At 43.2% G+C, this 17,408-nt stretch overlaps 2 protein-coding genes across 5 annotated transcripts in view; both read right to left on the reverse strand.

Annotated features, from left to right (window-relative positions):
- Positions 1 to 4,968, reverse strand: part of LOC105568445 — a 117,642-nt gene extending 112,674 nt beyond the window's left edge. For both annotated transcript variants that reach the window (XM_012024136.1, XM_012024135.1), the window contains exon 1: positions 2,604 to 4,968. In XM_012024136.1, the coding sequence (XP_011879526.1) occupies positions 2,604 to 4,953 (2,350 nt within the window). In that variant the 5' untranslated portion in view covers positions 4,954 to 4,968. The remainder of the gene's footprint in view (positions 1 to 2,603) is intronic.
- Positions 4,969 to 16,424: 11,456 nt separating this feature from the next.
- LOC105568450 overlaps positions 16,425 to 17,408 on the reverse strand; it is a 90,469-nt gene continuing 89,485 nt past the window's right edge. For all 3 annotated transcript variants that reach the window (XM_012024148.1, XM_012024146.1, XM_012024147.1), the window contains one exon: positions 16,425 to 16,501. The gene's annotated coding sequence lies outside the window, so the exon portion shown is untranslated. The remainder of the gene's footprint in view (positions 16,502 to 17,408) is intronic.

Below are 17,408 nucleotides of genomic sequence, written 5' to 3' on the forward strand. Positions count from 1 at the left end.
AATTAATAATATAACTTTAATAATTAATTAAAAATATAGCTTTCCAAAAACAAAAACGTAATTTGGATTTTATTAACAATAAATTTAGAACAAGAAATTCATATCTTGTGCCAAAATGCATTTGTCGAAGTCAAACGTTTGGGCTCCAAGATGGCGGACGAGTCAGCTCCCCTTTATCTAGTAGCTCTAGGCTGCCCTATGACGTCATGCGGCCGGAAGGAAGACCGGGAATTCTATCTTGAATTAGCGATCACCGGACGTTGCGCATTTATGTTTCTTTCTTTATTTATGTATGCAAATGCCCGGAGGTTGCTGTGATTATTTAATTAACATATCGGAATCTCTATCCGTAACAATTTCCCTGAGAGAAAGAGCAAGAGAGTAAGGGGGGGGGGGAGGAGGAAAGGGTTATTCAATTAGTCACGCAATTTATCAACCGCATTCCAGAATATTATTGGCTTATTAACATATTGAATTTGTTGAACTATCCAGCAGTACAAACGTACATAATTGTCATTAATTAATATTACATGATAACTCTCTCGTTCTCTTTAAATATGTTAATTAGCGAAGCGAATTATATGCAGTAATTATGCCATGCTATGTCAGAATTTCTGATTTTAATCGTATATTCTTTAGTCCGAAATTCAACGAAAGATATTGGGAAAAGCGAATTTGCAATTTTTAGTACAATTTTATTTTCACACTCTCTTTTTACCTTGTGAGGTTTTCGACGTTATCACGGCAGCGTAATTGATGCACTGAGGATTATCAAACGACCGCGGTGGGCGGAGAATCGCGATGAAGGAATAATTGTGTGAGAACTTCGCGTAACAATCTTCCAATAAAAGATAATAAATTGCATCTCTTGTAGGCGAGCGTAAATTGAAATATTTATCTCGTGGGAGAACGTGGCTGGCGGAGCGATTGCGCCGTATTTAGATTGAAATTCAAAGCGGCCTGTAGGTCAAAAGATCACACCCACGTCTTATTTTTTCGTTGTAATAACAGGGTAACCTCGCGAAAGAGGTGAGCGGGTCAGAGCGAGGGATTTCTTCGTGATTTTCGCAAACCCTAAGGGGAAGGGCTCGCCGAGCCTTTAAGCCGAAAGTCTCGAAGTTTACGTAAGGCTTCTGAGAATTGACAATGCTCTAGAGGAGTTTCCGGGGGCTCTCAGAGGTTTGCCCAGTATTTTTCTGTCGAGGTTGGATTTCGATTCGACAGAAATGGAAGTTGTGCTTTATAATTTATAAAAGTGAAAGGTTAACGGTTGGCAAGTCTCGTATTGGACGTATAAAAAAGCTTTGAAATTTAAATTATTAAAAACTTAGAACTTGTTTTTGGTAATAGAGTGACATTATTGAGGTACACTGTTCCGAAGATATTTCCAACGTTTTTTTCGCTAAAATTCAGCTCAATATTTTCCATGGTAACAGATATGGGTGAATTTATGAATTATATAATTATAATATGAAGGATTTTGTTCTTTTAACATTTTTCGCACTTTTATCCTAAGATCATTACTTTGCTATCCAGATAAATTTAATTATCCTGCGAGAGGCTATGCGAGAAAAGTGGAGATCTCTTCAAAGTTTGAAGGGTCGACAGAACGGATATTGGAAGACCAGAGGCGAACGGTTGGAAATCATAAGAAAATGCACCGAAAGCGAAAACAGAGTTTTCCACCGCGCGGAATCACTTCGTGAAAAGGGGGGAAATTAAACTGCCACAAGCCTGACAAACGTCTAGATGTTCTGTCAAATCAGATGGGAACCAAAAAAATATTAATTTTTTATTGTTATGAAATGTTTATGTTCGCGAGAAGTTTATTTCACGTCACGAAATAATATGGTACACATTTTTACATTTTTTTTGCACGAAGGATAAGCATTATTAAAAGTTATTGTTGAATGATGCGGTGTAACGTGCAATTTGTCTGATAAGATGCGAAAAGTTTGATGCTTGAATATTAAATATTTTTGAAATACAATGAAATACAAGGGGCGTCTTGTAAATACGAGCAGATACAATAAAGGTGGGCATACTTTCACGATGGAACTTTTCGCATCAGCAAAAGGCACCAGGGCGATATCGGACGTACCATTCTGTGGAGAGATGGTTATGTATATTGTAGGCAACGTAAATTAAAGTTCTCAGGCATCTAGTAATTACTGTTTTGTCCGAGTTTCAGTATTTTCCAAGTTGCATTTATCTGAGGCTTTTCTCTGTGAGTTCTGTATATCTTCACTCTTTTTAAATTTCTAAATTAAAATATTTATATTACGAGATTTCTTGCATCTGGATATATAATATATCATCAGAACTTGAGAAATCATATGAGAATAAAAATTAGATTTTAACATAAAATGCAAAAACCAATTAGTACATAACGATTATCGAAAATTGTCAGTGTGAATTATGCAATAATCATGTTATGTATGTTATATGAATAATTTATTACATTTACATTGATATAATTATTCAAATATTCAGTACAATCGATCAGTACCATTAGGTGATGATTAATAAGTATAAAATTGTGACAATCGATATCAATTCTTTTGAGAGTATTAGATATTAGAATTTCACGTAGGATGTCTTACCTTGCGGGCTTTTGTCTTTTTTCCTGCGGCGATTCCTCTTTTTTTGCGTTTCCTCGACACAATTCGAGGTCGAAAAGTCATCGTGGCCCGGAAACTCGTGGCCTCCATTCGTCGATTTTGTCGTCTCTTCTTGCCGCCTTTTCAGCAGTTCGTAAACTCTTCTGAAGTAATCCTTAGTGATATCCTCGTTCGATTTGTTCGCTAGCGAAATCTTGCCGTTCAGATAGCCGAAATCGCTATCGGAACCGTCGACACCGCTTATCTTCGAGTCGTTCGCGCGTTCCTCCAGATCCTCGCTTCCGTCGACAATTTTGAAGGTGTCGCTCTTCTTCACATTCGAGCGTGCGTACAACTCCCGGTAGTCCTTGAAGGCGCTCCTCGAAGGAATCGAGTTGTACCCGAAGTCCGGGGAATTGACATTTAACGCGGACGCAGTGCCAATGTCGTTGCCGCGATTTTTCACTTGAATTTTGGCGATGGTCGGCGATTGGCGGCCGCTCTCGTTCTTCTGCCCGACGAGCAAGTAATTTTCCTGCAAGCTGGTGCCAGGTCTGCTGCCGTTCGTCGACGAAGTCTCGTCTTCGGAAACTTTCGCGACGGCCCCTTTCCTCATCAACGGCTCTTCGTTCTCCTGACGAGTTTGCTCGTCACGATCGCGAAGCGGGTCCACGCAGTTTCTTGAGTTTTGGCAGACCTTGCAGTCGCGCGAGAAGCAGAGATCGCGTTGCAGGTCCTTCCACCTCGGTTTGCTCATGAAGTCCTCCTCGGGCACTTCTCTTTCTGATTCCCGACGGAGTCTCTCGCTTCTTTTTCGCTCTTTGTACTCCCGCCAGGACTTGTCCACATTCTCTTGGCTCTTTATATGTCTCAGGGGATTTGCGAGGTCCCCGGCGCTGTCTACGTTAGCTGCCACCGTCGTCATTTGCCCGAGCAAAACGTCGCTCTTGGTTTTTCGGTAGACCTTCCTCCTATCCAGACTCGACGACTCTCTCTTTAGCTGCAATTTCGATCGATTATCCGGTTCCGAAGCTTGGACCAAGGCTTCGCTCCTCGAGCGCCGATAGTTCCGCGACTGTCTTTGAAGCTGAGAGTCCTCCGAGGAGCCTTTACAGTTTATCGATCTCTCCTTCTCCAATTGTTTGTTGGCCTTTAGCTTCTCTCTCTCGATCACCTCGGGATTGAATCGCAAAATACTCGTCTCGCTGCGCACCTTTCGCGTCCTGTAGTTCCTCTGATTCTCCTCGTGACTGTAGTCCGAGTATCTTTTCCTGATGCCAGCTTTTTCGACGGTTTCCGGAACGTTGGCGCGGACGGCCAATTTCGAACATGCCTGTTCCATATTCATTCGCCTCTGTATCTTTTCACGTAGGAACGCTCTGATTCTCGCCAGCTCCTCCTCATTCATGTCATCCTTTATCTTGCCAATGACTCTATCCTCTTCGCTTGGTTCGAGACTCTCCGAGTCCTTCGTCGGGATTAAGGCGCTTCGGGCTCGCAAATATGATCTTACTTTTCTGTTTTCTCCATTCGAATTCTTTTCTGCAGAATTGCCCGTATTGTTCCTCTTCACATTACGATCTTGGAGACTCTTCTCATTCGGTCCGTTAGTGTCCTTCGCTTCGTTTCCGCTGTATTCTTCCTCGCGGACCAGGCTCAGCAGACTCTCGCTCTGACTCCTCAGGTACGCTTTGACCTTTCGGCATCGGTCCTTGGCGACCTCATCCGGAGTTCTCCCGAATGTACTACGTGTACGTAGATCGTTCATGATTTGCTGTCGGAGATAATCTCCGGCGGAGTACCTCTTGTGTCCCGTCGCCGCCTCTTCGATGCTTTTTTCCAGCTTCGCCTTCATCGTCGGATCTTCCACTGTCGACGAGTGTCTCTTTTTGCCCCGTCCCTCCTTAATATTAACATCGCTGCGAGACTTTCGCGGCGCGAAGTTGCACGTGCCGAATTTGCTGCTGAAGCCGTCGATGTTGCGATTACTCTGAAACGGCGTCACGACGAACGCGGTGGACGGCGTCGACGAAGAGGAGGTTTGGTCCTTGCTCCTCGAGCTAGCCCTGGACTCGTCGACGGGGAATTGTTCGTGAGTCCTCAGGCCCTCCTTGAAGGAGCCTTTCGCCCGCTGCGCCGTTCGGCCGGTGGTCTCCACCAGTAACCGGCCATTCTTGTCCAACAGCTGGATGACGGGCAGCGCGTCGGCGGACGTCGTCAGTTCCCACTCCCAGTGCAGCGGTTTCTGTAGCTTCAGCCGGATGATCGGCTCCGCCGGCTCGCCGAGATCCGTGGAATCTGGACCGACCGGACTGGAAGTCGTCGCGCTGACGATCGGATGGGCGTTCTTCATGGTCTCGGTTCTTCTCTCCGGTTCGCTCGTTCTCGCTCGAATAATCTGCCGGAAAAACTGCTCGCTCGCTCGCCCGCTGATCGTCCCGATTAATTTCTCGTTTCGAACGGGTTCGTCGTCTCTGGACTTCTTAACGGGCCCCCGCCTCGCCTCGATGAGTTTTATGGGGGCTCGAGAAAGACCGACGTTGTCTCCTCTCGTTGAAATGTCGTTCGACCGATGAATTTTTATTCTCACGACGAAGCGATTTAGAAAACAATCATTTTATTGATGGGTAAATACGAAATACCGCGTCATTATGTAATTACACTTTGAGAATTAGTCTCGTGTATATCGCAAGTGGTAACGTTAATGATAAATAAAATTCTAGCGTCACTTCGTGATCACGGAAGATCCTTCCAGGCGCACGATCGTTGTTCGCATCCAGGCAACTCCAGGCGACTTCTGCGCCTCGTGATTTAAAGTCGCCGTCGTTCAGCCGTCGTTCGCTTAGCGATATAAGGTCCAAGTTAAAACTGCAGTCCCGTTTTCCGTGCGGTCGCGAATAGCAGCCGCGCGCATACGGTATATAGGTAGTTATGCGCACTGTGGGCACTCGGGCTCGTTGAGTTCGCTGCGCGATCACATGATCGACGATGATCGCAAGACGGCGGGTTCGTTCGCTTTCGCGGGCGCGTAGTCCAAGTTCGCGCGCGTTACATGGCGTTACGTAACGCGACCTCGCGGATTTGGCAGCCTGTCAAATTCGCAGCGGTGGAGACCCGAGACTCGAGCCGACTTTCTTTCTTCGCAGTTACCGAGATGATAGTGGAGGAGGAGGAGGAGGAAGAGAAGGAGAGAAAGAGAGCGAGAGGGAAAGGAGGATGTATGCGCACACACGCTTCGCGTCACGTCTCACGTCGCGAGCCGATTCGCGGAAGATCCATCCTCCGGCACACCGCTCGTAATTTGCGAAAGCAGATGGGCCGCTGCACTCGCGAAACGATACCACACGTGCGGGCGTACGACGGTGCGTTTATATGCATCTGTTTCGCGGCGGGCGACGTTAAATGTGTCTTGGCGACGTACGCGCGCGGGCTAAGATGCGTAATTCCCGGGCAAATTCTAAAATTTTCTCGTTGATAATAGCGGTGGTTGCGACTTCGTTTTTCTTCCCTCAATAATAAAATGTCACACGCACTGATGCGAAGCGCATCGCAGCGGTCAAACGCCAGTCAATCGACAGCACGTCGCGAATCGCCGTGAAAATCGTAGATCCAATTTTCCACAACCGTTCCAGTGTTAGAAACACACGTGTGCACTTTCGAGGACCATCGAGCGTGGAGGACTCGAGAGCAGAGAAAATACTTTTAAACGAGCGCGTTTTTAATTGCGCGCGAGTACCATTTTGCGCAGCTCGCTCGTCGGGTTCGTTTGTTCGCCTGGAAATCGCGCGATCGATTACAGGGCGTCGCGCTTCTGCCTCGTGTTCGGCGACGGGCGTTTTCGATCGGTCGATCGGTATGGTATATCGATTGGTCGTCGCGCGATCGTACTTGAACGGCGGACAACCGCGGACCTCACTGAGGGATCGACGCAGCGTAAGAAGCGAATCCGGGGCTGTGCGGCGCGGCACTACTGTAAACGCGCCCGGTGGCGTCATACCGATCCGAAAATAAATCCCGCGGGACCCATCGGGTAGGGTGCAGGAATTCCGGCACGTGGGACGTGTCACGAATATCAGCGGCGACTCGCCCGTGTTGTTCTCATCGCTCGCGCACAGGTGCTTGCACGAGCGCGTTCAGCGTGCGTGGGCGAAGCAGGCGAACCGAGTCGCGTTCGGTTCGTTTCGTTTCGCATCGGGACTGGTGAACGCACAGCACCTAATCCGGCATACAAAGGGAATTAAAGCCATCGCGGAGGAGACGTAACGGGAAGTGTGACTTTGCGAAGGATCTATCAAATGGTTATTTAACAGCTTCCTCGCGTGCGTGCGCGGATTCGCGCGCACAAGAGTGTAAAGCCCGTGTCAAGGCCTGTGTCCACGATACTGGTCCAAGTTCTAGTTTCGAGAAATGTGAAGCCAATCAACTTGCAGCTTTTATGGGATAGCTTGGAACTACAATAGAACTTGGACCAAGTTCTAGCATCGTGGACACTGGCCTTCACACTCCGTATTGCGGGTCGCATATCGCAATTCAACCAATCGGATGCGAGGCTGTCTCGTCTGATTGGCTGACGTGCGATCCGCGCTCCTCAATATGTAGTATGATACGGGCTTGAGCTCTTGAAGATAATTTTTTAAATGTGATATCTCGCGTACTTCATTATTTTGCGAAGATTAAGTGTCTTCGTGTCATCAAGCATGATATTTGGGTGTATATATCGTAAACAATTTTAGTTCTGCTAATCAAAAGTAAATTGAATAATTTCTGCGCTTGTTTACCTATGAATCAGTGGGCTAACGTAAACACGCGTTGTTTAAAGGCGTAAGTAGGTGTAAGATTAATTTTAAATGCACGAGTTTAGAAACTATATTTACTCAAAGCTTAAATTCTATCCTTGATAACATTGCCGTGAGAATGTTAGATGTCTCCAGTGCGCTCGCCTTTTCTGTTATTTATGAACTCTGATTATTCAAATAAATCGCCAATGATTGAAAAGCGACGGGTTATCGTAAAGAAGCGAATTTTTGCAATGCGAATGGAGAAACTTTATTCTCTATATAATTTTGAATTAAATTTAATTGGAGTAAAAAATGTACGAGAATGTCTAGGCAAAAGAAATGTCCATTATTTCGAGACACCCTATATACACATTTGCTGCCAAACGCGGGTCGATGAAGACGATGATGTCGGCCAACAGCTGCGATCGATGCATCTCAAGGATGGATCAATGCCCCGAGAGAAATTTGTTTACGATCGATCGTAGGCAGGGCCGACGAAATATAGGTAGATGCATCACGCATCACGAGTGTGCGGGATTATGCTGCATGGCTTTGTCAATTCGGTTCACTCTTCGTGTCTTTTTTTTTACGCGCATCAAAACCAGTGGCTGCAGCTATCACAAAATTGAATGTCGCGACAGAAATCGCCGCGAAACTTTCGTGCTCTCTCGCGAGTTAAAAATATATTTAAACTTTCGAAATTTACATTGCGTGGTGTGACGCAATTCTGGTAAGCAAGTTTCGCTCTCGCCGAAGTTCCGGATTAGCATAATATCCCCAGATCCATAATGCTCCTTAGGAAACGTGTACCTTCCACGATTCGCGAGCTACGTTTCGTATTTTACATAGGATGACGACGAATATTTAACTGAACACGCGCATCCCTCCAGGTGTGTGCGTAACCGAATGCCTTCGTGAAGTGAATCGCTCGTGAGTTGAGGAATATTTCAGGAGGAACGCGCGTCGCGCGATGTCAGGCGTCATGAATAAAAAATTGGCCGGTATCCTTTTACGATCGAGTGTGCTCGACGCCGATTCGCGACGCGGTGACCGCGTCGAACTGGTTCACGCGTCGCTCGGTTGCTCGTAACAGGCTCTTTATTTTTATCCAACGTGGCCTCGATATCGCAGAGAGTTCTCGTAACATCGCGTTGCGCTAAATTCGGATAAGGAAACGTACCATGTACGTTCTTTCGGAGCCTATCCGTGCGTAGTCCGTCACACCGATCCAAATTCGGCCCGTAATTACTTGTCGTGAGACGGGTGTCCTTATTTTGATCTGAGTGGAAATCGATGACTGGAATTAATAGAGGTGGAGCAGAAATCGCGCGATGTCTCTCTACATTTGCGCTGAGATTAAGTTCATCGCGTGTCATTAACCGATTAGTCGCGAGCTGCCGTTAAGAGGGCGCGCTTATATAACTCGCGAGAGTCAAGAGGTGTATAATTGCCAGAAATTGTCACCTTAGTCATCAAGGATTATTTTTAGCGTATTGCACCGAGGCAGATTTCTGAGTAAAATGCAGGTTTTAGCGGGGAAAGACACACTTGGTGCTAATTTCAAGCGCGGTACTTGCGATACAAAGGACACGCATTTGATTAGATACGAACAGATTTGTTCGAAATATGTGTAGTTTTAAAAACAAACGCACAGAGTAAATATTACATACTGAAAGAATAACAAGAATTGGCAAAAATAAACTTTTGATATTACGAGCGACGACGAATTTACCGCAGGGCTGGCAAATGGAAGAAAAAATTTTATACAGCATAAAAAATAATAATTTATTTTAGCATTCAGCGGAAATATAAACGTACAGTACTGGGAATTACATCTATCTGAACGAATATAAACGAGAGTTGCGTAGTTTGACAACAAATTGCATAACCAAGTACGGCCAAGTGTGGATTGGCATACAAGGTTTTGTCATTTATATATATAAAACTCTCCTAAATATTGTAAAATACTATTAATGTGTCCTTTGTGCCTAAAATTGCATCCAGGAAAACGAACGATGAAATTGTTCTAGATTAGTCCTTTGCACGATCGTTTTTTTAATTCTCTCCTATTACTTCTAACAAGTCTCCTAGCACTTTTTGCCAGATATCGTTGAATGTACAGGATACTCTCTGCATGTGACGTCATAATTATCACGACTCGCTAATAAAAAAGTTTATTGTAAATACTGGTTATTTTCACTTAGCAGAAATAATTTAAAGCGCAACTTTAAGGTGCTATCGATATGAACTAAAATAATCATAAAACGACTTCGGTGGTTATATTAAAATTAATTGTTAACGTATCACCGTCTGGTACACGAAAGCGACGTCAAAGAGGAACCGCCGTTCTAAAATTTATTGCTTTCTTCAGACAGAAAATGCATCTTTTCACGATGCACCTACGCGAAATCTGCACTTGAATAAACTTATCTATATGTCAATTAACATTATATAAAATGTACGTGTAATCAAGGGAAAGATTGCTCCACATAGCATTTTACAGAATCGTCACCGCGTAATAATACTTACATTGATTGTGTACATGTAGTTATATGTGATAATAATACGCGTAGCAAGTATTGTATATGTATATATATATATATGTATACAATAATACTAAATCGTACAACAAGCATTTCCAGTATGGCTAACTGAGATACGTCGCTTTTAATTCGCGCAACGCGGATGCATTCGCCCGTATGATAAACCATAACACTTACAATAAGTCATCAGAACTACTATTACGTAATTATAAGCGCGTTATGTCTCGTTTATCGTATAATTGCACGTCTTCTCTTTTTAAAGGAAATTGCTATATCACGTATTACATCATCGCATCATCATAAAAAGTACTTTCGTGACGCTCTGAATCTTTATTGCATAAACTGGTCAGATAAACACTGGCTGAGAAAGAATTATACGCAATCACAATGTTGTTGCATTTTATGTTACAATATTGTTATATGAAATTATTAAAAACCTTAAAAGAAAGCGAGTTTTATCGCATGAAACAATAGTTACCGCGGGGAGCATTTAACATCGCGCGTTTTTATATTTCAAATTAGTCATACATTGTTCCTTACAATTAGTCCATTTTTTGCTCATTATTTCATTTAAAGTGTTTCATTTATAGTATTTCATACAATACAGCTCACTAGATTCTCTCACAGAAATGTACGTACTGGAAACGGAAAAAAAGCACTAAATATTTACTAGAGTTCAATAATTGAATCATTAGAAATTACTGACGTACAGTAGTTTTCTAGTGTTTATTACATTTACATTTCTGTAAGGGTCAAATTGATGTCAACGAAAGATACTTTTTGCGGCGCTTTGCATCTGCAGGAATATTAAACCTAGTCATATTCAAACTTAAGTTAATTCCAAAGTCCTTGCCAGTCCTGAATTCTAGCCTGGACCCAGCGTGGACTAAATACCGAGACACATACGTGCAACACAAATGGCGCAACAAGTGTATTTCGCTGTTATTCTATCCACGTAAATTATAACAATAGAGTACGCGCGGCTTTCCTGATACACCGTGTCGTCGAAAACTCACAGGGAAGATCTCGACAATAACAGAGCTACAAGCAGTCCTTTCGGAAATATGTATCTAAAATATTCGCGGTGCTCAAAACTAACGGAGCTCCCAAGGGAAGAATAGATCTACGCGAGGCGAATTTTTACAGCTTCTGTATAATCGTGCTTGCGCTCCTTCCGCGCGTAATATCTTTTTTACTTTTTAATATGAAGTAATATACTTACAGTTTTATCTTAAAACTGTCAACTAAGACGAAGTCCGTTTTCATGTCATTTGGTTAAACGAACAACATAAATATGTCATGATACGCTGTTTGTATAATGTATATGTTTAAGATGAAGCGTTTGAAGATTCTCTCAGTCATTGTTATAGCATTTGTCTTCGTCACAGTAACTAATTAATTCTTTAAACACAATTGCAGAAATAATTAGAATTTTGTACACGTTTAGAAATTTCGTCAATCACACTAGAAATAATTCTATATCAGTCTACATAATAAAATAAAATAAAAAAAGAAAGAAATCTGTGCCGAGGAAACGCGAAGTATTTCAAGAGTCGCAAACCGAGCAATTGCTTGGCGGAAAAGAAAGCATCGTGTAAGATTTTTCATAAATCGACGAAATTCGTTCACGGTCGGGAATATCCAGACCGCGTTGCAGTTAAAGCACTCGAGCTAGAGTAGCGAGCGGTCTGTTTGTCGAGCGATTCACCGCGATCCTCGAAATCCTTTCGGAACACACGGAAAATTTGGTCATTGCAAATCCACTCGTCGCTTTTATCGGGACGCGCGCGGCCAGCTTAGTGGAACCGGATTTACGCGCGTGGCGTATCTCGCTTATCGGAACACGTGACGTTTCGCTAAACAAATAGTTTCAATAGATAAATCGTTACTATAATTTCCCTTCACAGTTTAAAGTTACTGTATAACGAATTCGTAACATAAAAATGAAATTGGTTTATGACGACGCGTAGACAACAAATAGGAGAGGCATGTGTTAATATTTTTCTTAAAACGCCGGACTTTGTCTTTGAAACAAAATCTGAGTTTATACATATGCAGAGTTGATAACACGATGTGTACATTGACAAGCGAAAAGTACTCCTTAGCAAGCATTACGCAGCGTGGTAAAATCTATTCTTCAATTGGTAGCGAAAAATCAAACTGCTTACGCAGGGATTCGACACGCGATATAACTTTCTTGAGACTCGGAGCAACGACGACTCGTAAAGGCTACGTGTGTTATTTATATGGTACAGTAAAATACGAGCTGTGGGATTTCTGGCTTTGAAACGAAGCGATTAATACCTGAATTTTGCGTGTGATCGGCTACTGCACGTATCTGAAAAGAAAAGAACGACGATTTATTTGTCAGATATGTGACACGAGTTTTATTCTTGAGCGTAAGTGCATTTTGTTTTGATAAATTTTAATTTAGAGTGAGTTAAAATAAGGGCAATAAGAGCCTTTGACAAATTTTTTGTACGATATTTAAAGGTATTTTCGCATAGATGGAAATTCGCATAGATTGAAGAGATTGAAATAGATAAAAATTTGTCGATATTCAACATTCAAAAAGACAAATTGGTGTGTTCTTGTTCATTTTCATCTATGCGAAAAATACCTTTAAATATCGTACAAAAAATTTGTCAAAGGCTCTTATCGCCCTTATCTTAACTCACTATTGTTTTTACATAGAGCCTTCATTAACTTAATTAAAATTTGGAGCTTAGTAAAATGATGAAATTATTACGAGAGCACTGCGTTAATAAAATATTCAATTTTCTAATTACAAAAATTTATGAAATGTAATATGTGTATACAATAGAAGTTTTCATAAAAAGGTGCTCGTGAACGGTAAACGATCTAGTAATAATCACTCTTTGATCAAATAATACGTAGAATTTCGTTTCACTGACCTGAGTAACGGCCTCCCGTGGTCGGAGGGAATCTTTTCCGACGTTCGGCGGTTTCTCCGATTTCGCGATTCCGCGAACAAACTTCTGGTAATCATCGCAATCCCGCGACGGTGGTACTCCGGGGGCTCTCCTCTTTCTCAACGCGTATATATCGCGGCCCGCAACGTTCTCGACGGATTCGTCCTTGCGGAAAGTTTCTGAGTGAATTACAGTGAAGCCGCCCAGGAACTGCACCGACTTTTTCGCGCTGGCCTTAGTGAATTGCGCACGTGTCTCCTTATCCGACATGTGCGAGCCGCTCTTTTCATACCCCCTCGTCTTCGATTCCATTTCTGTCGTCTTGCAGACTGGATTGTTGAGAGGCTCTTCCGGGATCCTTGGAGCGAACGTCGAAGGTTGAGTCTTGTTGGACGATGTTCTGGGAAAGTCGCAGTCGTTTGATTTAACGCTCCTGTCTCTAGCTTTCGTTCCCTTTGTTATTATTTCCGGCCGCTGCGTGCTTCTCACGGCAATGGACACCGCTTGGCTCTTCGTGAACTTACGCCTAGCTACTTTCTCCCTATCGTTAATTTTAGAATGTCTCTCGACGGTCGTCGCGTCGCCCCGAATCTCGTAATACTTAACGAAACTCCTAACTTTACCCGGGGTTATCGTTACAACGTCGCGAAACGATTGGTCGTTACTTACGTTAGCTACGGGTGTTACGGCCCTGTTATTGTCATTATTATTACAAGGGTTTACGGAAATAGTTTTCCTAGCTATGGCACACTTATCGCCGCTACTCATCGTATCCGCTACTAATGCTAATGCCGACCAATTCGCGATCCTCCTTCGATCATCGTCGGCCTCATCGTCCGCGATTACTTCGTCAGTCTTTTCTTCGCCGCGAGTGTGAATCTCCCTCGAAGCTTTTTCGCACCTCCTGCCGTCTTCCAGGCTGCCCTTGCGCGTCGCTTTGAACTCTCTACTATCGAAAATCTTGTTCATTGTCGCAGGTGCCCCGATGGGAATTCTCGTTTGGAATTCGCTCTCTTGCTGCCGCTCGCACACAACGCTAGTCTTCTTAAGTATCGTCTTCGGGGTGCGAGTATCGCGCCATTTTTTATGCTCTCGATTAGCCTTGATCGCACTCTTCGTCCCTTCGGACGTTTCCTCGCCGCTCGTCCTTACACTAATCTTCTTTGATTTAATATCCGAAGAACTTTTGCCGATCTTCATCTTGGAATTATCCTTTATAATTTTATTTTTTATATCGAAGGATGATTCGCTGGGCTTTTTAATCTCAGTGTTTTTATTCTGTGCGCCAATTGTTTCGCTAATCGCTGGACTGTCGTTCGTGGGATCTTCAGTCCTTTCCTCGATCTTCATTTTCACAAGATCTTTTTTTACGATTTTCTCAACGATTAATGCATCATTGTCCGCGACAATAGCCTTGGTGTTCGAAGGAACGCTGCAGACATCGTTTTGAGATTTTTCAAATTTAGATTTCTCTTTTTCTTTGGAAATTCTATTATCGATCGCAATCGAGCGAGAAATATGTTCGTCAACTTCTATTTTTGTTACTGATTTTTTATTTTCGGGACTCACTATTTTCAACTTTATGTTATTAAAATTGCAGAGAAGCTCATTCAGCACGTCACTCTTTACGTCAGTGGCACTTTTATTCTCTGATTGAGATGACTTTACGCTTGCAATCTTGACGGTCTTTTCTTCCATTTTCTTCAAGTTCTGTAAAACTTTTTGACCCTTTGTATCCATTTCTGTCGCATTATAAAAGTTACGCAAACGTTCACTTTCTTTTGTGATATCCGTTTCCAATTCCCGATTTCTATTTGATGACTTAGTAGGGTCGCATAATTCTTTATCAATGCTTGTTGAAGTTACAGCAGACATTACCGCGTAATTCATCGAGATATCTGTTAAATCATCAGACAGCATGGTTTCTAAAAAAGAATTTCGCCGAACTTTCATGGGAGTATACTTTGTGATAATATTTTCCGACGACGAAACTATCTCGTGGTTATTCTTGGTGTCCACAGAAGTGTTTCTTTCCTTAGCCTCTTCAGGAAGTCCTCGAATCTGTTCTATTTTGGCCGATTTATTTATGAAATTGTCAGTGGAAATGCCCTTGTTTGATTCACCATCATTGCATTTGTTTAAGAAATTTTGGGATGACTCATGGCACAAGATCTTTTCGTTCTTGGCAGCACACTTCTCTTTGATGTCATCGCTGGTTTTTTTCAAAAACATTTCTTCCCGATGTATTCGTCTTTCAGTTATTTTCGCCGTTTCTTCGATTCTGCAAGTCGTTTCTAAACTTTTATCTGCGAGACCACGAACTGCTAAAGAAGTACCACTTTGATCAACTTGTTTTGCATCGTATTCCTCGCTCGTGATAGTTTTCCTCGTTACCAACGATATTATGTTTTCCTCTCCGGGTTTGAGAATCTCATCGCTAGTCTGCACGTGTCGTGATATCAAATCGGAGTTGTCCTCGCGAATTTCCTCGCCATTAACGTCGTTATTTCTATAGTCACAATACGTTTGCGAGCGTGTCTTTAATTTCGCGTCAACCTTGTTTGCGCCCGCCGGTACAAAAGGATCGTCTTCTCTCGTTGCGGAATTTCTCTTTTCGACACCCGTGTATGATTCATCTCGCGTATTGTCGCGGCAATCTTTTACGTTCGCGAATTCCTCTCGGATTTCAGCCGGTTTCACGAAAGAACCGGCGCTTTGTTCGCCAGCTCGTTCGTCGCCAAGAATGGATTCGTAGCTCCGCGAACTGTCACACGGTACGCCGAGTTTTACATTAGAGTCGCGTCTGGACGGGGAAGAATTTCGCGAGTCGATCACGAATCGTACCTTCGTGCCCGTACGACACTTTGAATCGTCATTATCATTGGAAACATCATTGCCAGACGATCTCTTGTCATTCGTTCGATGCCTTTCGCTCGTGTTAACTTCGAATCGGCAATCGTCAAACTTCCGAGCGAAGCCATCGTCGTCGAAAGAGTCCCTCCATCTGTCCAGACACTTCTCGAACGGGTGGGTCGTCGTCGTCACGCGGAAACAAACGTCACCGTCGTCCAGCATACTTGCTTTCGACGAATCCTCCTGGTGTAAGTTTTGTGAGTTCTCCGGATCGTTTCTGTTCCATGTATCAGACACGACGTTCTCGAAATCGCGCAGTGTGAAAAAGAGCGATGGATATTTGTCAAATGCTTTGCGCTTGGACAACGCGACGTCGCGGGAAGACAGAAACGGCGATTTCGATACGATTGACCTCGGAACTGGGTCATCGTTTGCGCCGTTGCTCGTCGTCGAGCTGTCTCTCGCGGATGTCGTATCGTCGTGAGGCTTCGCTTCGATCATCCCCGACGCGGTGTTGATGACGCGGGTCTCGCGGTGGCGTTGCCCGCTTTCGACTCTTGGACAGTTCGCGGCGGTGTCGCATTGCGGCTGGCGGTTCTCAAGATATCCCGAATTGTTTCGTCGACATTTGCCCGGCAGAGGCGGCGGTGGCGGCGGACGTTTTTGCTGAGATATCACGACATCGTTCGCGGTTTCCGTTGCAGCTCCACTCGCCAACGGCTGGATCGGTGCAATTTTGATCTTGCGTTTCGTTCGCCGCGGTGGCACAGGTGGTTCGGTCGCATTCCCGTTATCTGCCATGGAAAAAGACGTGGGATCTTAGAAAGAAATCTCTTTAATTTCGATAGAAGATAGAGAAGCGAGAGATTCAACTGAATCGAAAACGATACGTTGTTTGTGATATTACTTTGACATTTGCGATCCTTACAATTGTACATTATGTGAATGATGATGAATATAACGGACGGTTAAATCCAGAAATATGAACGCGAGAGAGTAACTACAGTGTTAGACTGTCCGAGACACACTAAAGAGGATTCCTTAGAAATGACTTCCCCTTCCTATTACACGGTCAATACCAACGCTTATATACCATTGCCAAGCTTTAATTTCTTACGCTAGACGTAATTTCATTAAAATCAGAGACGCAAGAACATTCCGCGATAATATCAGGAATATTTCAATGCGTTTTATTGTAATATATGATGCAAACAGTTACAAGTGTAGCACTGAATTATTCTTGTAACTGTGAATCCGTAAACATTCACTGTTTTCGGTGACAATCCACTGATTGACTTTTAGAGTATAAAAGCATATGTTATTCGAACTTTATTCCATTTAGGCGGGTTTAACTATATATAGCAAATAAGTTACTTTATTTAAAAAATTATACATATTAGATTTGCTGAATTAGGCAAGATGTCCATTAGTATTCCTGAAAGGTTTTCTAATAGTTTGATTTTAAACGGGCAAGAGTTACGAACTTCGGTAGCTCTAACAAGGGCTTCGCTAAACGGATAACAACAATTAGATTAGAGGCGAATGCTATTGAATGTTGGACACGATTGTATATAGTCTAGTAGAGATAGTAAGCTTTTTCGCAAATAAAGTTTTCTGTGAAATCCCGTCATATTTGGTGAATAATAACAGCAAGCGTAATAGTGATAAAGTTGTTGAGAGGTTTTGCGTTGACGAAACTTT

Source organism: Vollenhovia emeryi, unplaced genomic scaffold, assembly GCF_000949405.1.
Source record: "Vollenhovia emeryi isolate VEMERY1.0 unplaced genomic scaffold, V.emery_V1.0 DF939129.1, whole genome shotgun sequence".
Classification (NCBI taxonomy): Eukaryota; Metazoa; Arthropoda; class Insecta; order Hymenoptera; family Formicidae; genus Vollenhovia; species Vollenhovia emeryi.